This window comes from Cervus canadensis, chromosome 1, assembly GCF_019320065.1.
Source record: "Cervus canadensis isolate Bull #8, Minnesota chromosome 1, ASM1932006v1, whole genome shotgun sequence".
NCBI lineage: Eukaryota > Metazoa > Chordata > Mammalia > Artiodactyla > Cervidae > Cervus > Cervus canadensis.
This window is the reverse complement of record NC_057386.1, coordinates 27,505,878-27,527,896: the sequence shown is the minus strand read 5'-3', so window position 1 is coordinate 27,527,896 and position 22,019 is coordinate 27,505,878. Positions and strand designations below refer to the sequence as shown.

Sequence of the window (22,019 nt, the reverse complement as noted above, 5' to 3'; positions counted from 1 at the left end):
TATGTGACTTTCATCTTAATTTTTAAAAATATTCAATAAAAAAGTAGAAGACAAAAGATATGTGCATTTTGCTGTGTATAAACTATACATACACCTCGAATGAACCCCTAATACATACAGCTAAAGCTGTACTCAGAGGGAAATTTATAATCATTAATATTCCTTGTGGACAGTGACTGCAGCCTTGAAATTAAAAGACACATTTGCTCCTTGGAAGGAAAGCTATGACAAACCTTGACAGTGTATGAAAAGCAGAGACATTAACCTTGCCTGCAAAGGTCCATATAATCAAAGCCATGGTTTTTCCAGTAGTCAGGTACAGAGAAGACTGAGCACCGAAGGATTGATGCTTTCGAATTGTGGTGCTGGAGGAGTTTTGAGAATCCCTTGAACTGCAGAGAGATCAAACCAGTCACTTCTAAAGGAAATCAACCCTGAATATTCATTGGAACAACTGATGCTGAAGCTCCAATGGCCACCTGCTTCAAAGAGCCCACTCAATGGAAAAGATATTGATGCTGGGAAAGATTAAAGGCAAAAAGGGAAGAGGGTGGCAAAGGATGAGATGGTTGGATGGCATCACTGACTCAATGGACATGAATTTGAGCAAACTCTGGGAGATAGTGAAGGAGAGAAGAGTCTGGTGTGCTACAGTCCATGGGATTGCAGAGTCAAACACAACCTAGGGGCTGAACAACAACAAAAAATACTAAAAATAAAGAACCTCTATTTAATTCAATAAACTAACGATAAGATAAAAACAAAGGAAGGTGAAAATTAAGGAAGCAGGGCACACAAAAGTAGAAAAATTAGTAAATGAAAATGTTATTTCTTTGAAGATCTGAATAAAATAGGGTAACAAAATAGGTTTGGAAAATAATTTGAGTTCCTGCAGTGGTTCTTGTGAGTTTGTCCTTAAATTGGTGCTGTGATCAATAGAACCATAATAATGGAATTTGGTGTGGAGTTCATTCATTTATTAAATTTAAAAAATCTGTTGACCATCGAGTTCCTGAAGACTCTGTTTTATAACCTGTCAGGAAAGCCCAAGTGTAAGAACTCTGATTTCAGCTGCTGCTTGTCCCGGAGAGGCAGGTCATTTATCCACATTACCTAGCTCAATCGGGCGCGCGGTGGCTCCTGCCAGGCAGGTGCTGTCCTCATCGGAGATGAAGTTGCCTCGGGGTGCCTGCTCGCATATGACTGGGAATTCAGGGTGACCCAGGCCACTGGAAGGCAAGAGGAAGCCCTCAGGGGTTTCAGGGGGCCCGGAGACGCCGCGGCAGGTGCAAATGGGCCCCGAGTGTCGGGAACCGAGGCCCGAGGCGCGGTCCCGCAGGGCTTACCAGCTGGAGCGGCACAGGTGCGGGCCCCGCGGTGGGCAGGGGTAGGTGCGCTCGTGGCGACCAGGTGCGGGAGGGGCGGGGGCCGAGGCCGGACACCGGCCAGGGCGGGGCGGGCGCTGCGCCCGGTAGGCCAGAGGGGCGGCGGGCGCGCGCGGACGGCGGTAGCGCGCGGGGCGCAGCGGGCGCGCGGGTGAGCGGGGACGCGCGGCGGAGAGGCCTGCGCGCCAGGCTGCGGGAGCCATGCGGCGGGCGAGAAGCGGCGGGGCGACCAAGCCACGCGGGCAGAAGCGGTCGGGGACCTCCAGGGCCCCCGCCTCGGCTCCTAGTGCCGACCGCGCACGGCGGCCCGCGGTCCAGGCCGGGGGCGGGAGCCGGGCGGCGGCGAGGCAGCCCGCGGCCAAGCGACGGTCGCCGCCGGCGCAGGAGGCGGGCCCCGGGGAGCCGCCGCCGGTGCCGCCGTTGCCCCCGCCTCCGCCCGCGGCGCTCGCGGCGTCCGAGCTGGACCTGGGCGAGCAGCGGGAGCGCTGGGAGACCTTCCAAAAGCGGCAGAGGCTCAGCTTCGAGGGCGCCGCCAAGCTGCTGCTGGACACTTAGTGAGTGCGGCGCGGCCGGGCTGGCGCCCCTAACGTCCCCGTGGTGCTCGAGCCGCGCACTGGCCGGACAAAGGCCTCCGCCCGGCCAGCGCTGCGCGCCGAGGCGGCAGCCTTCTTAGGATGAGGGTCGGCGCGGCTCCCCGGTCCCGGGGCCTCTTTCGTGTTTGTGCATGTTATATTTGGAGAGCGGCTGTGAGGGCAGGGCAGGGACGAGAGGCGCTGGGACAGTTCGGAGCCTCCGGGGAGGCCGGCGGCCCGGTTACAGCGCGCGCACTGCGCGGAGCCAGGCGGCGGGAAGACAGAGCGGGCCTCTGGCTTCGGTATCTCCGCGGGCGCTCCAGGGCCCGGGGCTCTGCTTCCCCCAGCTTTGCCACCGCGGGCCGAAGACCCCCGGCTTCCCAGCGGCCGCAGAGGACTTTGGACGGTCCGTGGGGTTCGCAGTGAGCTGTTAGCTCCGGGGGGCGCCTCGTCGTCTAGATGAGGCCCCCTGCCCTGTAGCGCCCTTAATATTTCATTGTCAGTCGTGTTTTAGTAGAACCCCTTCCCCCAAAAAACAAAACAACCCAACAATTGCATAACAACTTGAGGATCTCTTTTTCTTAAAAGTGTTTTTTTTTTTGTCTTTTGTCCGTAAGAAATTCTCTTCGTTAGGCGAGTCTTCTCAGAGATGGAATATTCGGTTTTCCCGGTGCTTCACTTTTTGGTTTATCATCTTGGACTGTAGGCTGAACATTTTGAAATCTACATCATCCAACAATTTTGAGCCCTTAAAGTGTGCCAGCTACTGCCCAGTGTCCTAAAACGCAGATTTGGAGTAAATTTAGACTTTAAAACAAACTGATAAATGGCCAAAAAAAAGAGAAAGATTTCAAAGTGTTGAGGTGAAAGAATGCTTTTTTTTTAACCTATCAGATTGGCGCAAGTTACATTCATTCAAGAAAGAAAAACTAAAAAGAATATATAACTCTTCACTGTTACTGTTAAAACATTATTGTATGAATCTGGAGGAACATAGAGCAAACAGTTAACTGTGGGTCCCTCTGGGTGTTAGGAGACTTTCACCCTTAGCACTGTCAAATGTTGTAAGGTTTTTTACCATAAGCATTGTTTGTGTATGCAGGGAAAAAATATATCAAATTAATGGAGTCAGCTTGTATAGAAACATGAAAAAGCATACAGTCTTGGTAACCAAATAAATGCAAAATAAAACTGCAGCAAGCTACTTTCCCTGTAATTATTGCTTGAGAAGATTCAGTGAAATGTTTTCTCATTCATTACTAATAAGAGTGTTCAGCCCTTCTGGAAAGTACTTGGATGATATATATCAAATCTTAATAATGTCCAGTGAAGGACCTGACTTACAAGTTTTAAAGGGATTAAAGTTGAACATAATGTGTACAGATAGCTCTGTAAAAAGTCACATGTACGCAAAATACAGGAGGGAAATACAGCAGAATTATAGGAGCCTTTTGTTAACTTTCTTGAAGACTCTTCTGAACCACTGAACTCGGTCTGGTCCCCTTGTCTTTCTTTTTCTTAGCAGCCTGTACACCCTTTTTCACAGTCATGTAAATATTCAGTAATTTGGGTAATGGCTGCTCAAGGTCCCTAAAGGCGGGGACCCTGTCTACTGTACCTTGTTTTTTTATTGCCCTGCTTATAAAAAATCTTAATTAGGTCTGGCCATATAAATAAAAATGTTCAGGTGGCTGGTTTAGGATCTTCACCCCAGTTCTTTCTTTCCCATACATTGGGAATAATTTATTCTGCAACTTAACAAAATAGAAGTGGAAAAAAAGAGCTCGTAGACAAAGAAGGCACTGAATCCTTTTATAAAACTGAGGACGCCTCCTCAAAAGCAGAAACGTGTCCCTGTTGTCCCGTGAAGACTCCAGTTCCATCTTGTTGCTCTCTTTCCACTGTGGCCTGACTGCTTAGGAATTCTAATCTCTGATTTCTGTTCCCTCCAGCGAATACCAGGGCCTGGTGAAACACACAGGAGGCTGCCACTGTGGGGCCGTGCGCTTTGAAGTTTGGGCTTCGGCTGACCTGCACATCTTTGACTGCAAGTGAGTGTCTTCTTTTCCTATATTGTTTCAGAGGACACAGCGCGTGAGGGTGCTTCAGCATGGTCTGGGGAGTTGGGGTCCAGGTGAAACGACCGTGGCCGTGAGCAGGGAATTGGGGTCAGGTGATGGGTACATAAAGGTTCATGTTCTGTTTTTTCCTTTTATGTGTGTTAGATGTTTTCATTAAAAATTTTAAAGATGGCGGGAGGCTGAGAATAACAGCCTGCTGTGTGTGTGACAGCTCAGTCCTGCAGCACAGCCGCAGGGGACGTGGAGGAGCCCCTCGACTTGTGCCAGGCAGTTTCTCAGAGAAGAGTGCCACCCGTGTGTGGGAGAGAGTGGTACCCTGAAGATGGTTGGGCTGGATGCTGGATGAAAGGCCTTGGGCAGAATCTGCAGAACTCCACAGATTTGGGTGGGGTGAGGCAAGTGCGTGCACACCTGGAAGCTTGGCATGCCCCAGGCCACCTGGCCCATTTGTCTAGGTGAGGCAGGTGACTCTACCAGGGTCAGCAGAGGGCCTCCTGTCAGCACCTGCCCGCCTTGTGACAGGTCAGGCCCTCCAGGCTCAACTTCTGACCTGTGGTTGGTATGTAACTGACTGTTCAACAATAGCCAGTTCTTTCTGCCCCTTGGTGCTGTGGTGCCTGGGTTATATGTGAAGAATAAATAAATTCCGTGGAATTCCTCCTGCGGGGACTGACCCAGTACTAACAGATGGAAGAAGCCACCCCATGGAATAAGCTGTTAGAGGACCCCGTGTGGAATTAGAGTTTCGTAAAAGGCAGACTAAAACGAAGGACTTAGATTTACTTCTGAGGACCTGTGGGCTGTGGAGCTGGGCTTCCTCTGATGCGCGGAGGAGGTCAGGGCACCTAGGCCTCCTTGTCTGTTTCTGCTGGGGATGTGGATCCCGAGGCGGAGAGCAGAGATCTGCCTGATGCTTGTTTTCTGCGAGTCTCCAGAACCCACCCTTCCCTTCACTCGTAAACCAGAGCGGGGGCAGGGTGGGCAGCAGGAACGTGGTTCTGCACGTCCTGGTTTTCTTAGGCCTGCACTGCTGGCTATGGACCTGCGGAGCAGAGGCCCCCAGGCACCCAGCCCGCCTGCCCGAGCCACCCTTCCTTGGAGGGCAGTGAGAGGGCCTTCACCTCCATGGTCAGCCGGCTCCTGGGACAGGGAAACCCAGGAGGCACATAACCATCTGGGGTCTGCTCGTGTCTTTCTGTAGCTGCAGCATCTGCAAGAAGAAGCAGAACAAACATTTCATTGTCCCGGCCTCTCGCTTCAAGCTTCTGAAGGTGAGTGTTTTGAGCAGGGCTGGGGGGCCCTGCCCTGGCTTACAGGGGGCTGGGGGCCTCCTGGGCCTCTCGGGGGCTTTTACTTTCCCTGTCACCCAGGTTTCATGCTTCTCTTTAAAAGGTTATGTTGTTTTTCTCCTTTATATCTTGGATATATATTTGATCCATTATGTACAAACACGGAGGATCAAAAAATAAATTTAAATTTAAGATCACCCAGATCCTATCAATCAAAGGTAACCATTATTGTGTTTTGGTGTGTGTCCTTGTGTGTTATTTTGGACATGGATGAATACGTCTAAATGTATGCATTTTTCTCAGCACAGAATCTTACCTCTTTTTCTGTTTCATAACTGACTCTTACATTTCCTAATGAAAAATAAATAATTGAAAAGATTTTTTACTTTATTCTTTGGGGGAATTTTTTGTGCTTGATCCAGCTTTGCAAGGTACAGAGTGAAAGGCCTTCCTACCACTGTCCCTCGGCCCCTGGCCTCTCCTCCACCCCCTCCCAGCCACAGCCACTTCCTACTTATACAATTATGGCTGTATTTGTAGTGGTTTTTGTTAAATGAATGTACCACAAGTGATTTTCTACACTTAAACGTCTAGGTTGAGTGCAGTGCTGTCTTGAACCTCCCTGTGTGTAAGTCTTTAATAATTTAGAAATTGTTTCTTTGGATCAGTTCTCTTGGAAGTAAAATCTCTGGTCAAAGAGTACAGAAGCTTTGGCACTCTCTGCTCATGGGGTGGGATGGGGCTGTGATTGGTCCTCGGGTCCCATTGCCTGCTGTGGTCTGATCAGTGTCTTTGCTTTGGGGTTGTGACCTGTGCGAGGGTCTCCTTCTCTGGGTCAGGAGGGGCTCCTGGAAGCACCTCTAGTCATGTCTGCGCTCCTGGCCCTGGGGCCTTGGAACTGAGTGGCCACTCAGTGAGCGTCTGGAAGGAGAAGCTGAGATTTAATCCCAGGCACCTTGGGTCAGTTTGTCTGCTTTTCTTTGTCTGCCCTGGATCTTTCCCATGGGTGTCTTGTGTGGGGAGGAGGGTGCCAGTGGGCAGCAGGCCTGCCCTTGTCTTTCCCACGAGACCCCTCCCCTGGGTGCCAGCTAGAGACTGTGGCCCAACCCCCTGAGACAGGTGGTCCCCGAAGATACATGGGCGGCCAGGAGCCCTCGGTTTCAGAGTTGACAGTTACCCACTTTGTACCCGCCATGGGCCCGCCCATCAGTTGTTGCCCTGGTGTTTACTGCACTGTTCTCTTCTCTGACCCAGCCTGTTGAAGGAGCAATTTTCTGTTTGTTCTTTAAAATTAAGTACAGAACTCATTCTTTGATTCAGCAGTGTTTATGGGCACCTCCTGTGTGCCAGGCTCTGTCACACTGAAACCCAGCAGTTTATGTGGCAGACAAGGCCCTTGTCCCCTCAGAGCTTATGTTTTATGAAGGGGAGACAGAGAAATAAGAGGCCTGGAAATGCCGTGTGGAGAGTTAAGCAGGGCAGCGTGGCAGAGGCTGGCTGGTAGCAAGTCTCGGTGGGCTCGGGCAGGCCCCTAGAGATGAGGCGTGTTGGGGGCGCACACTCTGCATGTCCAAGGAGCTGCAGGTTGGCCTTCGTGCCCAGAGGGTGGAGGCAGATGAGTGGGCAGCCTGGAAATGAGCATCCTCAGAATGGAAGGACTGGTCAGGCTCAGAGGGTGTGACCCCTGAGGTCGGGAGAATTGACCATGGGTCGGTCGTCATGGTGGTGATTTCTGACAGGGCATGGAGACAGACGTGAACAGGGAGACAGAAGTGAGCAGGGAGGTTGAACGTACAGGGCATTACAACTAAGATGGGCCATGTGTTCAGCAGAAATCTCGGGAGTGGGTCAGGCTGGTGGGTGGATGCATGAACAGGGTGGGGTGGAGTCTGCGTGTCAGCACTGGGCCCTCATGCTGATGAGACCCAGGAGGCCGTGAGGCTGTGAGTTTCTTGAGGGGGAGTGTTTGATCAGATAATCCTGCGTGGTTGGGGACCACGTGACTGTTCTCTGCTGCCTGTGTGTGGAGGAGAGGTTGGCGGGGGGGTGTGGTTTGAGAAGAGACCCCTCAGGGAGCCACTTCGGTATGTGGCTCTGAGGGATCCTCTCCACAGTGATGGTCGGGGAAGACATGTGGAAACCTCTGACCCTTCAGTCACCCAGTGTCTCCAGAGATAAACTACTGCTTTCTCAGTTCTTTCTTTGAAAGTGCGTGCCAGGGTGTGTGCTTTTTAAAAATAGGAATGGTAGTGTACTGCACAAATTGTTTCAAACCTCGCCTTTTCAGTTCCCTCTGTAACCTTGGAGATTGTCTGCCTGTTGGTATTTCTAAGTGGAATTGCCTCATTCTTTTCAAAACTCGAAGAGATTCCATTCTTATGTCTGTATTTGATTCCTTTAACTAATCTTCTGTGGGGCAGTTTCCTTTTTTTTTTTTTTTTACTTTAAAATATCAACTTTATTTAAAAAATCAACAATAAAAACTGCCACACAAATTATCAATAACAGACGCTTCTATCAATTCAAGTGTACATTATGTAATTCCTCAAATAAAAGACCTATAATTTCACAGTTTCCGTTTTTTATAAGGTTTCGCCTTTATAGATGGTGCGTTAACACCTATATCCACGTGCTTGGATGAAATACAGAGTTTTAATGGCAGGATATATTCTTAGAAGTGGCATTGCTGGGTTAGAGAAAATGTACATTTTGCAATGTTGGCAGGTGTTATCCAGTGTTGTGGATTTGTACTCCTGTGATACATGCAGGAGTGCACGTTTCTCTACACACGCAGTTCCAAGTAAGCTCAGTTGGTGATTTTTGCCTGGAACAATGAAGAGCATACCTCACTGCAGTTTGTGAGCGTGGATATCGTGTTGAAGGTTAAAGAGAGACTTGTTCTCCGGTTTTTCTGAACTATCTGTGCACATCCTCTGCTGGGTCTCCTGTCTGTGTCTCCATTAGGGATGTTAGCCTGTGATGTCCGGCATGTGTCCTTTCCTGGTCCTTTGTAGATGAATTTGAGTCCAGTGAGCGTGTTCTCAAGGCCTTGAGCGGTGCTGTCTGGGGACATGGGGACCCAGTCTCTCACTTGATGCCTCCTCATTTAGGCCTGGGCCACAGAGGGGAGCTCAAGGTCAAAGGTTTTGTGTGCAACTGACCCAGGAGGAGCCCTGAGTTGTCACGCTCCAGGCTGACGGGTCTCCAGGTAGTGAGGATGGGCCCCGACCTCAGACTGGACGTGTCCTCGTGACCCTAGGAGCCAGACCAGAGGGCGTTCCCCACTGAGATTTTTACAGGGTTTATTTCTGTAAAAGACAACTGAAGCTCCTTGTCTGTGTCTCTCAGGGAGCCGACAGCATCACCACGTACACCTTCAATACCCACAAGGCGCAGCACACCTTCTGTAAGCGCTGCGGCGTCCAGAGCTTTTATTCTCCCCGCTCCAACCCTGGAGGCTTCGGTGAGTGGACAGGGGGGCAGGCTCCAACCCCAGAGTCTTCGGTGAGTGGAGTGGGGTCAGGCTCGGGGCACCGATGCCCTGTGGCCACCTGGAGTGAGATGCGCTCTGGGAGCGGGTGCTGGAGTCTTTGGCCAGCCTCCTGCCTGGCCAGGCCTCTCCCTTGCGTGTGTGAGAGGAGTGGGGCTCGTCAGCTGAACTCTTTGCAGACACGACATAGCCTGGCCCTGGACCTCCAGAGGCCCTCCGGTCCTGACTTGAATTTCCTGCTGCTGTGGGAGCGGGATGCTGCTGGGGGACCCACTGCAGGGGGAGGACATGGGCCTCCACATGGGTGGAGGTGGGGGCACGTGAAGGAGGTAAGGATGAACAGCAGTGATGATGCCAGTAAAACTGGGCTTGTTCAAACACAAATAGGGAAACCCCAGGTTCCTCTTCTTGGATCTGGGGGCAAAACCACCCTTAGACAGTTGTTAAGAATGACACCAGCCGCCGTGCAAATCAGATAGGAAGCAGCCATGGAGGCTGCTCCTGGAAACTTGGCCCTGCAGAGACGCAGCCTCCAGGACTGCCATGGGCCAGCTGCCTCGAGCCTTGGGGGGCGCCTGACGTCACCCTGCCCGCCTACCCTTCTTCCCAGAGCTCCTGTCTGCTCCTTTTCTGCCACACGGAGCATCTTTCCTGCCTGCCTGCCTTCCTGTACGGATGGGGACATGTTTAAAGCTGAGTTACCCCTCAGCGCCCTGGACGAGGCCTGTGAATTCCTCAGGCTGCCCAGCAGAGGTGGCTCTGGGCTCAAGCCTTTCTCTTTTGTCCTCTCAGCTCAGTGTTCAATGACGGTCAGCCCTGGCCACCCCTGAGCCCCGTTTGAGAGAAAGAGAGTGAGCCAGGAGCTGCCGTGGTGAGCTGCGGGGTGGGTCTGTCCGAGAGCCTGCCCGGCTCTCACGCCTGCCTCCCTGCAGGGATTGCCCCCCACTGCCTGGACGAGGGCACCGTGCGCAGTGTGGTGGTGGAGGAGTTCAATGGCAGCGACTGGGAGAAGGCCATGAAGGAGCATAAGACCATCAAGAACATGTCCAAGGAGTGAGCTCCCGCACCTCCTGCCCAGGAAGGGCCTACGGCCTCTGCAGTCTGCTCCTGCCACCGGTGTCTTCAGGCAGCTCTTGTCCTCCCCTAGCTCAGATTTTGACATAGGCTAGTTGATACCCTTCTGTCCCCCTTCCTGACTTTTGTGCGATCTTCTAGAGAAATAAATATTTTTAACATTAAAGCGGTTCCTCTGGCTTATCGCCATCTCTGTCCTTTGGGTTTGCTTCCGAGGCCAGTGGTTCAGCGGCAGGTAATTACTGAGCACTGTTAATAGTTCTTGCAGCCATGGCCTGGCCAGGGGGTGGGGTGGGGGGGATGGTGTCAAAGGACAAACGAGAGCTGGTGAGTGGTCACAAGCCACCCGAGCTGTGACAAGAACATGAACCCAGGAGTCTGGAGGAGGAGAAGCTAGTTGTGGAAGAACTCGGGGGGAGTGTGATGGGAGCCTGTTTTTTTTAAGTCAATCAGCTTCTGATGATTTTTTTCCCCCGATTGTGGTAAAATACACAAAATTCATTTCTAGTGCACAGCTCAGTGGTGCTGGGTATGTTTATGGTTTTGTGCCACCAATTTCCACAGCTCTTCATTTTGTTAAAACTGCGCCCCCTCTACCCATCAACAGTAACTTTGAGCCTATGTGTTTAAAGGAAGCAGGATCTGGGAAGAGAAGGGAGAAGCAGCTGTGGACAGAGGTGCGGGCACAAGCTAAAGCCAGGCTTGAGGTGGGAAGAAGTAGAGGGTCAGAAGGAAATAGAAGCCGCCTGTGGCGTCCTGGTTCTGTCCTATATGTGCTGGGAAGCCCTGAGGGCTCTAAACAGTCTTCTGACCCATACCCCCGTCCCCACCCTCTGTGTTTCATGTAGCTTCGTATCATAATTAGTGCTTTATTTATTATAATAAGATGCTTTCTTAAAGCATTCCTTCCATTACCAACTACTGGGTGTATACGTACATGCATAATGGCAAACAGTAAGTATTGCTCTTTGCTTTAGGAAAGTGACTTAAGAAATTATCTGGGAGGGAAAGTAGACCAGAAAAAAAGCAGGAGGAGACGTCCAGATGGACTGGGGTTCTGTGTGGTTACCACGTCAGCTGAAGGCCAGTTGGAAGGAGCTGGTAAAGCATTCTACAGCTGAAACAGGAGTATATTCTGGTGCAGTGAACATCCCCTCTGACCTGCATCCCTCTTGCAGTGGCATATAAAACACAGTTTTGAGTTTCTTAAAAACAAATGCTAAGTCGCTTCAGTTGTGTCTTTGAGACCCTGTGGACTGTAGCCCACCAGGCTCCTCTGTCCATGGGATTTTCCAGGCAAGAATACTGGAGTGGGTTGCCATTCCCTTCTCCAGGGGATCTTCCCCACCCAGGGATCAAATACATCTATTATGTCTCTGGCATTGGCAGGCGAATTCTTTACCACTAGATTCTGTATGTTTTGTTTTGCAACTTGCATTTTTTTTTTGTTTGGTAGCATCTTGCTCTTCTCATGTCCCCTGCATTGGGAGCGCGGAGTCTTAGCCACTGGACCACCTGGAAGTTCCCCTTGGGGAGGCGTTTTCCCTAGATTTCAATCTGATGTGTAGGCCACAAAGATAAATCCATGGAATTATGGTTGAACAAATTCAGTATAGACTGTTGTTCTGTGTATGTATGGGGGGCGAGCCTGCCCTGGAAAAAACATGAAAATACATGACATAGGATGGGATTCTAGAGACCTTTACATTTATTTTTAATAGTTGCAGGTCTGTGTTAGGGAGTTGACAGACACTGCCATTGTGTGAACTGTTCCACACAAGAACTCGAGAAGCTAGCAGGGTAGCTGTCATTGTCCTTGGCTTGGTTTGTGTTTGGTGGCTGTGGTTTTGTCGCCCAGAGGAAGTTGCTCAGGTCTGGCAGCCTGTTGGGTCTGCACAGCCCCCATTTTATTAGAGGCCGGACAGTTTGGAGGACAGGGCCCTGGAACTCAGGCTGACGCTGGGATGTCCTTGACTCAGGGAGACAAGCCTGCTCCAGACAGGCCCTGGGCTCCCTGGCTGTCTTTCCCTCGGTTCCTTGGATCCGAGAGCCCATTCCGGCTCAGAGGAAGTTCAGAGAGTTGATCCTCATGTAGCGGGAGAACAGCACATAGAGGTGGCGGAACCAGAGCAGCTGGCTGCGGTGGCAGGACATGGCTCTCTGGGGGGACGAGAGGAGTGGTTCTGGAGCTGGTGCCTGGCCGTGTGCTGTTTCCATCTGCCGCCTCCCACCTGCGCACTCCGAACCGCAGCGGGACCTGGCTTCCCCTGTGACCTTCGAAATCCCCTGCACTGGCCTCTAGTGGCTGCTTCCTGCCCCACTCCCCCACCTCCTGACATCCCCTTGACAACAGCAGCCGGTCCTGATGCAGCCGAGCACACTCTCCGTTAACAACCCTGTGAGCGAAGGGCTGTTACTGTTTTTTTTTTTTTTTTAAACAGATGAGGAAACTCCTCCATCTCAAATAGCAAGTAGGTAGTAAAGCTGAAATTGGAACCCAGAGCCCTCAGGTTGACTCAAGCCTACATTCTTCACTCCTTTGCCCCACCTATATTCTTCATCCTTTGGCCCTGTTACCCCTCTGCCCAGACTCCTCTGAATCAGCTAAGCTGGGTAAATACAGCCACTCTGAGAAGAAGAAGAAAGGAAATGGTACCCACAGGTACAGGGTCTCTTTGCCATCCAGTGGGGGAACGTTATCCTATTATTCAGAACTAATGTAGCTCGGTTTCTAAATAGAATAGATCATAACAACTGATTTAACTAGATATACCCTATAAATACAGTTCCTGTTTTTCTGTAAGGACCATAACTAATGCTTATAATCTAAGCGAGTATCATTGCAAACATTTACGTAAAAAACTCATTTTATATTCATTGTTTGAACATTCGTGGCTTTAGAGATGTAAATACCCCGTGATGACTGCAAGCTTGAAGCTGATAATGAGAACCATCACTATATTCAGGCAAAAATATGAAATACTGTGGTTTCAACAGGAAATACAGCCACAATTTTTAAATAAAAATTTTTCTCAGAGTACCATTGGAACATATACATTACCGTCTGTAAAATAGATAATGGGAGCTCAGTCTGGTGCCCTGTGATGGCCTAGAGGGGTGGGATGGGGTGGGAGGTGGGAGGGAGGTTCAAGAGGGAGGGGACATGTATAGACATATAGCTGATTTATGGTGTTGATCAGAAGAAAACAATACAACATTGTAAAGCAATTATCCTCCCATTAAAACATTAAAAAAAAAAATTACTCTCAGAATCCCACATGAGTTCTAGCCTTTGACCCTTTCCACTTCCATGGCAAGAATGCAAAGGGTTAAGGGCTAGAACTCCTGGGCAGCCTCGTCCCTAGCCCTGTGCTTCTCAGACCCCCTGCCCCACCCATCACCACTTTCCCAAGAGGGCCTCACCTGGCCTGACTCCTCAACAGGCAGACAGTGGGCTGCCCACTGGTCTTTACTAAGGCTCCTGACAGGTCTGAGTCCTTAGACTCAAGCTGGAAGCCTGGTCCACATACAACAGTAAAAGACCCATAAATCAAAATGTCCAACCTTCAGGGGTTTGTGAACTGTTGTAAGGCATGTCCGTGCGAAGGAACACAGGCAGCCATTAAGATTTGAACACGTGAGGATGTCAGAGAAGACGGTCATGATGTTAAAGTAGGTTTCAAACAGCAGGCTCTGTGTCACCCCATTTTACATACATATGTCAATACTCTTGTGTTTGAATGATTACCTGTACGGGATCGGGTTGCAGGTAGTTTTGATGAATGATTTTTATTTTCGACTTGCTTTTATGTAACTACTCCCAGACTTTCCACACTGAGCCTATATTGTTACTTGCTATTTTTTTCCAGCTTGTGCTAGTTCTAGACTCAGAAGACAAGGTGCAAGTCCCTGAAGGTCTACGGCTCCCAGTGTCTGGCTGTGGGCCGGCTCTGGGGACAGAACCACTTGGAAGACCTTGGGTGAGGGGCTTTGGGGGACCTGGGATGGGGCGGGGGGAGCGGTGTGGGGGCGAGGGGCGGTCCTCACCTGGGCCTGGGCTGCCTCGCGTTGGGTGAGCACGAAGAGGGCGTCTCGGGCGAGCAGCAGGGAGCAGGGTAGGTCCAGCAGACAGAGGTATTTGCGCAGCAGGTTCACAGACTGGAGCATGAGCACCGAGCATCCTGCGGGGGCGGGGGAGGGCAGGAAGACCTGCAGCTCCAGGCTAGTTTTCCTGAACTCCCCACACGCGTGCCCTGCCTTTGCAGCTCAGGGCAGGGCAGCATCAGGCTGCTCTTTGCCCACCGTTCTCACAGATCAGAGGGTGAAAGGGCCCAGAACACCTGCAGGACACCCTCTGTCTGCCCTGTGCCCCCAGCAGGGAGAGGCTGGCTGCTGGAGGCCAGGGTCAAACCCAAGCGGGGAGTGGTACAGGCAGACTTTCTGTCTTAGGAGGCTGGAGACCTGGCTCCTGCTCGTCACCGGAGAACTCACGGGCTTCGGGAAGTCCCTTCCTCTTAGTGAGCCTCAAGTTTCTCGTCTGTATGATGGGCTGTTGGTCATTTGTGAGTGTAGGACCTGCCTGTCTCCCACGTGCCATGTGCTTGGTTGCTCAGTCGTGTCCGACTCTTCGTGAGTACACGCCAGGCTCCTCTGTCCATGGGGTTCTCCAGGCAAGAATACTGAAGTGGGTTGCCATTCCCTTCTCCAAGGGATCTTCCCAACCCAGGTCTCTTCTGTCTCCTGCATTGGCAGGTGGGTTCTTTCCCAGCAGCACCACCGGAGCTGTCTTCCAGGGTTGAGCAAACACACCAGAGCTATATGTTCCTGAGCCCCTGCAGCTTCACCAGCCAGAAGCCCACCCAGAGAGGGCATGCTGCCTGGGGGTCCATTGTTCCACCCCCAGGGCTCTCCTGTGAGGGGTGCAGGTCCAGACAGAAACTGGCTCGGGGAGGGCGGTCAGACGCCTTCCTGTGAGTTAGGACGTGTTTCAGACCTGTCCAGCACCCAGCAGTCACCTACAGCCTGTTCGGTTACCTGGGGGATAGATGTGAGCTTGGATGGACATTCTGAAAGGACACTGGAGGTGGGATAGAGCTGGCCAGGGAGAAAGCCAGGCAGGCGAGGGGCGAGGCCCACAGAGGTGGTTAACTTCCTGTGTCAGCCCATCTGGGTCCCAGGTTCTTGGTCAACACTGTTTCTGAGTGTGTCTGTGGGTTTCACATTTGAACTGGACGACTGGGGAAAGCAGAAGACCTGGGTAGGTCTTGTCCAGTCCATCAAGGGAGGGCCCGAGCAGAGCAGAGGTTAGTGGGAGGGAGAACGTGTCCCCTTCTGTCCAACTGCAGAGCTGGACCCTGGTCATCTGCCTGAGACCAAGACTAACCCCATCAGCTCCCTGGTCTCAGGCCTTTGGACTCGGACTGATTGAGGGATGCCCTGGCTCTCCTGGGCCGTCAGCTTGCAGGTCGCGGATCCTGGATTTCTCAGCCTCCATAATCGTGTAAGCCAATTCCTTCTTTATGTTATTGTTGTTGTTCTGTCGCTAAGTTGTGTCCGACACTTTGTGACCTCATGGACCACAGCAAGTCAGGCTTGCCTGTCCTTCCCTTCTCCCGGCGTTTGCTCAGACTCATGTCCATTGAGTCAGTGATGCTGTCTAGACATCTGTATGTATGTGTATAATATACAGCGGCACATCTGTCTGCACCTCCTGTTGGTCTGTTTCTCTAGAGAACCCCAATGACACCCCCTCCTCCTTCACACCCAGAGGATACTTCTCAGTGGACACAACTTGACCGTGAGGCCTGGGGACCCCCCTGTGACAGGCACAGTGAGCTGAGTCAGGACAGTGTGGCCCCACCTCCCTGTCTACCCCACTCCCGCCACTGGGCCAAGGGCAGCTCTCTGTATATTTAGCACTCTCACCCTAGAGGGACAGTAGCAGCAACCTGTTCCAACAGGGCCCGGCCTTACCTTTAGGTAACTTCCCTTCTGCATGCAGGGTCCTGGCAGAGGAAACAGAGACAGTGCGAGTGAGAACCCTCTGCAGTTAACCGGAGGGGCTGTCAGAGCCAGGCCTGCCCCACCCTGGGGTCCCTCCACATAGGTAGGTTCTTGAGCATAAGTCACCACGGAGATTCCTCAAACCCCATACCTCTGGCTACAGCTGAAGGGGCTAGGGTGGGTCCCTCATCCAAGGTCAGCCAATCTGGAGATGACCAGTGGCTTATGAGGTGCACTGGTCCAAGCTGTGCCCATCAGAGATGAAAGTAACGACAATGGACTCTTCAGAGTTTTTCTCTTTTATGAGATCGTGATGTGAGTGTGGTGGGAAAATATGTAAAGTGTTAATTGGTGTTTCTTCCCTGACAGTCCCCTCCCCTTCCACACACCTTTTGGCAGTAGAGGCCATTCTGTGCTCACTGCCCTAAGAGGAGGCGTGAGGGGACTTCCCTGGGGGTCCAGTGGATAAGACTTGGGGCTTCCACTGCAGAGGGCGCAGGTTCAATCCCTAGTCTAATCCCTGGGAACTAAGATCCCACATGCTGTGCAGTGTGGTGAGAAAAAGTATTTATCCTAAGAGGAGGGGTGAGCTGGGTCCAACAGCAATATGAAAATGAACTCCTTGTTGTTTCGAAATTTGACAGGTGGGCAATGGGACAAAGAGTCCCCTTCCCCCACACTCCAACACACAGACACATGGACTCATGGGGAAGGGATTCTCAGGAGCAAGGATTAAAGACAAGAAGTTGGCCTGACTTACAGAGCCTGAGAAATAGAAAATGCCAAGCTCAGAGGCAGCTCATCCTGCACTCTGGGTGGAGCCCTGGGGATGAACTCCAAGGAAAGAGCTCAGAGGCAGATCTAAGGGCAGGAGAGAGATGCCCTGGAGACACACATTCAAGCCCTGAAGAGAACGGGCACGTTCAGAAGAAGGGTGTAGAGTCAGTCCTTGACCTCAAGCTGCCCTCTCCCTTCCCTAGGCTGGGTCCAGCAAGCTCCTTGTGGGCCCAAGAGGAGCAGGCTCAAGAGATCAGGACATAAGGTCCAGGTTTGTATGACCCCAGAGAAGTCCCTCAAGATCTGTGAGGGTTGTTTTTTTTTTAAACCAGTAAATGCAGGTGGTAGTCATGGTTGTTAGTCGCTCAGTCATGTCTGACTCATTGCAACTCCAGTGGGCTATAGCCTGCCAGGTTCCTCTGTGCATGAGACTGCCCAGGCAAGAATACTGGAGCAGATTGCCATCTCCTCCTCCAAGGGATCTTCCTGACACAGGGATTGAATCCACCTCTCCTGCATTGGCAGGCAGATTCTTTACCACTGAGCTGCCAGGGAAGCCCTAAATGCAGATGCATGTCAGTAAAATGGAGTGGCTGCAAAGAACAGGTGAGATTTCAAACGACATGCACATCCTCCTCCAAAGAAAGATCTGAAATCAGGAGGATGCCCATTCATGGATCCCAGCCCTAAGACCTCCCCGTGAGCTACAAGGAGGTGAGATTTGGCTGTAACATTTCCTGAGGCCAAAGCAGAGGGAGGAATCCAGTCAGTTCCTGCATTTGGCTGCATCTGGGGACAGAGAGACTCAGCTATTAGGAGACAAGGTCATAACTCTAGGACTCGAGGGCGCCTGCTCCTGGGAGGACGAGGTAAGATGACCCATGGGGTGGAGAGTGATGAGACCGCCCATCCCAGCCACCCAGGGAACTGGCGCACAATTGTACCTCACAGCTGCATTCAGAGCCACGTGGTTGCTGTGTCCACTCACGCCCCCCTCATCAAAGGTCACCACCTGCAGAGACACAGAGCTTCACTCCAGACTGTCTGAACCGTCCACACCGCCTAGGACAGACAGGAGGGCCCAGAACTCTGAGCCTGTTCGTGTTCCGAGTGAATCAGAACTGACTTGGGAACGGGTTGGTGGTGTGTGACCGCTGTTCAGCCCTGTGGCTGTGGGTTTGACTATGCTCTTGCTCCTGGAGAGCAGAGCAGAGTGGAACTGGGCCACGAGAGAAACCTGGGTTCGGCATGTCTGTGTTTCTTATCTGCGTGGCCTCTTATCAGCACGTTTGGTCTCCCTACTGGCTGCTGCGTGACCTTTGTTCACGTCGATGCCATCTGATTATTCGGTCCCTCTCCTGGTGCTGCGTCGAGGGCATGGAAGCGCTAGGGGACAGTGTCCACCGTGCCCTGGGGCTCACTGGAGCCCGTGGCTCCTGGTAGGCTGCCTCTGCGTCCACATTCTCAGACCAGCATCTGCTTCTCCAACTATAAGCCTAGCCTAGGCTCCAGATTCATTTCTGCACAGATGAGTTTAAAAAATCCAAAGAATAATTTGAATAATAATAATAATAAATGTAAAAGAATAGCTGGGATAAGTGAAAAAAAAAAAGATGTAGGAAAGAAGACAGGACTCAGAGAAAGGCACAGGTATGGCTGGTTGAGGGGGGATGGAAAGACGGGACCAGACAGCCAAGAAAGCAGGATGATGGAGGAGCAGGGGCAGGTGAGCCAGCATTTAAAGAAAAACACTGTTGACCTTGAGTTAATAATTAGTGAGGCTGAATTATGGGAACACGAGTTTCATTATACTCTTTGCTCTACTTTTGCATGCTTGAAATTCTCCACAGTGGGAATTTTTTTTTAAAAGGCTTATAAGATCCCATTATGGTGGGTATGTGTCATACATTTGATAAAACCCACGGGACATACAGCACTAGGAGTGAACCCTAACATGAACCTGGGGTGATGACATGTTAGTGTAGATTTACTGTAACAGGTCGTGGGGCCAGGGGTACATGTGTACTTTCTTCCCAGTTCTACTGTGAACCTAAAATTGCTCTGGAAACTATAATGTGTTATTAAAAAAAAAAAAACAACACTTCACCCTAGAACTCAGGTACCCAATTCTGATCCCATCCTTCTGTGCAGCTAAGCGTGGAGTGCCTAAGTCCACTCTCACCTCTGACCTAGTTACCCTGATCCTCCGGCATATCATAGTACGTCGCTACTGGGAGCGATTTCATCTTCAGTGTCTTGGTTTTCTCATCTGTGAGGTTGGAAGAGTGAGGCCTCCCTCCTTTCTCTCTGGGTCAAGGTGAAGGTCAGATGAAGCCCCGTGGGAACATTTAGGACCTGGACAGCAGCCCAGGCTGAGTGTCTGCTGCCCTTGGTGGAGGTAACTCTGGGACGTGGTTGTTTCAGGCCAGCTGGGGCACACTCTCTGGTCTGGGGGCTTGGGGCCACTGCAGTTCATCCCCATCACTTAAAATTCTCCAAGGTCTTGTTTCCTGTTTATCCCACACCTTCCAACAAGCCCCTAGTCTTCCTGCCTTGAGGCAGGCTGAGCTGAACTGTCTTCACCCCCTGGTCTCGTGCAGATTAGGACCTGGCAGCAATGGTGTCTGTCCACCTTCCCCCCTAAACTGCAGAAACCTATGTTCAAATGAAGGCTTCCCCGGACCCAAGTAAACAATAGGCTGCTTTCACTTCTCTAAGACAGTGGCTCACGGGACATGGTCCGTGAAGGATAAACAGCAACACCTGTCACCGGGGCAAGACACACAGCAAATACTGTCCCACAGAGGGCTGAAGAAGTCACGGAGGGCTTCTGCGAGAAGGTGGTCTTAGCTGGGCCTGGACCACAAGTCAGTTTTCAGGGAAACAAACTTGGGACATTCTTCTGTGTCTGTGCCCTGACCTCCTCCCTGGATGTTCAGAGCTGCGGCTGTGATGTGGTCTAAACACTAACTTGGCCCCTAAGTGAGGTCCAGCCCTGTTCACCAGTGGGTGGCACCTATGGAAGGGCTGGTCAGAGATGGCCAAGTTCACAAAGATGGGAGTTTATCCCACAAGCAGGAGTGACTGAAGACCAGTTGTTCCTATGAACCAAAGCCAGAGAAGAGAGAGTCTGGGGACTAGCCGTGGGCAGGCCACTGCCCGGGAAGACAGGGTGCCAAGGGTCACTGTGGTAGACCTCACAGACCCTGCCCTGTGCCCCACCCGGCCCTGAGGATCAGCCCTGTCCACTGCCAGGCTGTCGAGCCCTGAGAGGGTCTGAGTGTGGTCTGGGAAAAGCAGGGCAAGAAGAGCCAGGCCAGCTATCACCTCAGACCCTAAAGAAAGGTACATCCAGGAGGGGTGGGCCTGCAGCTGTTGGCAGCCATTCGTCTGGCCAGAACAAAGTGCAAAGCCGGTGCAGATCCCTGGTGGGTCCAGCGGCCCCCCTGCACCTCCAGCTCCATGTGGTTCACAGCCAGCTGGCTAGGTGCCCCTTCTGGCCCATGTGGACAAAGCTCCCGTTGTATTTATGTCATTAGAGCACAAAGGCAGTCTGACTAATCCACAAAAATCTGCTCTTAACAATGGCCTAATAATTCAGTTCACTTGGAGGATGCATCACTGATAAAAGCCTGACAGTGGGGTTCACCTTCTAACAAGGATTAATCAAAACTTGGCTCAAAATCAAAAGCCAATGGCTAGGGCTTTAAATGGTAGGATTTAGGTATTAACTCGTGAAGGGTTATTATTATTTTAGATGTTCCCGGAACCTTAAGATGGACTGCTGGCAGGATGCAGGCTGGCAAGGCCTGAGCACTGAGGTGGGTGTTCCCGAGCCGTCTGCCTCTGCAGGTGAATCGAAGGCCCACCGGCGCTCTAACCAGGAATGTTCTCTCCACAGGGGCTGTGGATTTGATTTAGCCTCGTATTTTCTAGAGGGAAAAGTGGAGGCTCAAGTCCCTAGCTTCACGCTTGCCAACCTCGGGCAGCTTCTGAGCCTCTGGGAACCTCAGTTTCCTCAATGAAGGTGAGCATTAGGACAACACTTACCCCCAGAGTTACAGTGACACCCTAACATGAAAACGCTTGTTCTGTGCCAGCGTGTTGTGGCATAGGCTTGTGGGGACCTGGGTTTTCAGGGGGGCAGCACGGAGGTGGGGGGGGCGGGTGAAGAGGGCACAGTCTGGGAGAATCTCTGCCTCCCCCTGAGCTCCATGGTTATACAGGAAAGGTGCAGAGAGACGGACCGGGTCTCTGTTGGAGAGGGGGGCGTGTACCCTTACCAGGTTGATGCTGTTGGCCTCTACGTGCTGGAGGAGGACATCAGCTGCCCGCTCTGGGTCCCAGCGCACATCTGGGTCATCTGGGAAATCCCTGGAAGGAAGAAGCGCACGTTGGAAACCATTTCTAACGGGGTGCAGGCTCTCCCCTCAGCTCCAGTAGGTGTGTGCACATGTGGGGTGCTGAGGACGTACAGACCAAACACAGCACACTCAGGGCATCTTGGCTCATGTCATGGCTGGGCGGTTGGGAGGGAAGCAGATCTGTCCACAAGCTGGGGGACAGGTGTGGTCCCCAAGGGATGAAACATGGGGCAGAACTCTGATGTGTCTCGGTAAAAGTCATGGGAATGGCTTGTTGGTAAAAGTACTCAGTTACCTCATTTAACCTCAGACAGCTGTGAAGGAGCCTGGACGATGCAGGTGAGTAGCCTGTGTGTTGCAGGGCCATTAGGGTTGGGTTTGATGCAGGTTTTCTGACTTACAGGGGAGGTTTCAGCCCCGGGGAGGTGACCCCAGGGGTAGGGGTCTCTACAGGCCACTCCAGGCCTTGTTTCTGTCCACTATCACCACCACCTGCCGATCTGAGGCCAAGGCCATGGTCTGACTCCAGTGTGAAGACATTATTCATAGTCTTATAACTAGACAGCCATCTCTGCTGCCTCAGGTCCTGGGCGCCACCCACCTATGCTGGGGGGACAGGGCCCCCCGATTCCCACCAGGAGGTAGATGTCACCTCTCCATGGACACACGCCATTATCAGACTCATTTAGGACTATGGTCAAAGGAGAGGTGCTGAAAGTTTTTTAGGAGGAAAACGACATGCATCTCAGGGCAGAACAACACAGTGACTTTCTGCGCTTCCTTGGCTGCTTCTTCTACACCCCGAGGAGCCTCCTGCCAGGGTGACTTTGAAAGCACCATCCTGCCCATCGTTCCCTCAGGGGCCCCCTAATGCTCCTGCCTCTACAGGACAGACAGCTCGGCTAGTGGCAGGGACTGGACAGGGAGGAAGGGAGAGGCAGGGACCAGGATGAAGTTTGTTAAGCCTCATTCCTGGGGAGCGAG

The 22,019-nt window shown here is 51.8% G+C and overlaps 3 protein-coding genes across 5 annotated transcripts in view; 1 reads left to right on the top strand and 2 right to left on the bottom strand.

The window, feature by feature from the left end:
• Window positions 1-646: 646 nt before the first annotated feature.
• On the bottom strand, window positions 647-1,588 carry LOC122454711 (oleosin-B6-like). Its single transcript, XM_043489594.1, has 3 exons — window positions 1,347-1,588; window positions 1,114-1,229; window positions 647-1,033 (listed from the first exon to the last, which is right to left on the bottom strand). The coding sequence occupies exons 1-3, from the start codon at window positions 1,586-1,588 to the stop codon at window positions 969-971; spliced, it is 423 nt and encodes a 140-aa protein (XP_043345529.1). The 3' UTR covers window positions 647-968.
• CENPV (centromere protein V) lies at window positions 1,509-10,057 on the top strand. The gene is made up of 5 exons (XM_043473377.1): window positions 1,509-1,939; window positions 3,910-4,008; window positions 5,240-5,309; window positions 8,676-8,790; window positions 9,750-10,057. The coding sequence occupies exons 1-5, from the start codon at window positions 1,587-1,589 to the stop codon at window positions 9,872-9,874; spliced, it is 762 nt and encodes a 253-aa protein (XP_043329312.1). The 5' UTR covers window positions 1,509-1,586; the 3' UTR covers window positions 9,875-10,057.
• Window positions 3,758-22,019, bottom strand: part of PIGL (phosphatidylinositol glycan anchor biosynthesis class L) — a 47,316-nt gene continuing 29,054 nt past the window's right edge. The window contains exons 3-7 of one of the 3 annotated variants that reach the window (XM_043473388.1): window positions 20,955-21,045; window positions 17,616-17,683; window positions 15,865-15,896; window positions 13,939-14,072; window positions 3,758-5,248 (exon numbers count right to left, since the gene is read on the bottom strand). In XM_043473388.1, the coding sequence (XP_043329323.1) occupies window positions 5,168-5,248; window positions 13,939-14,072; window positions 15,865-15,896; window positions 17,616-17,683; window positions 20,955-21,045 (406 nt within the window). In that variant the 3' untranslated portion in view covers window positions 3,758-5,167. Of the gene's footprint in view, window positions 5,249-11,576; window positions 12,052-13,938; window positions 14,073-15,864; window positions 15,897-17,615; window positions 17,684-20,954; window positions 21,046-22,019 lie in introns of those variants that run through there. The other 2 variants (XM_043473385.1, XM_043473389.1) reach the window with 2 other exon arrangements.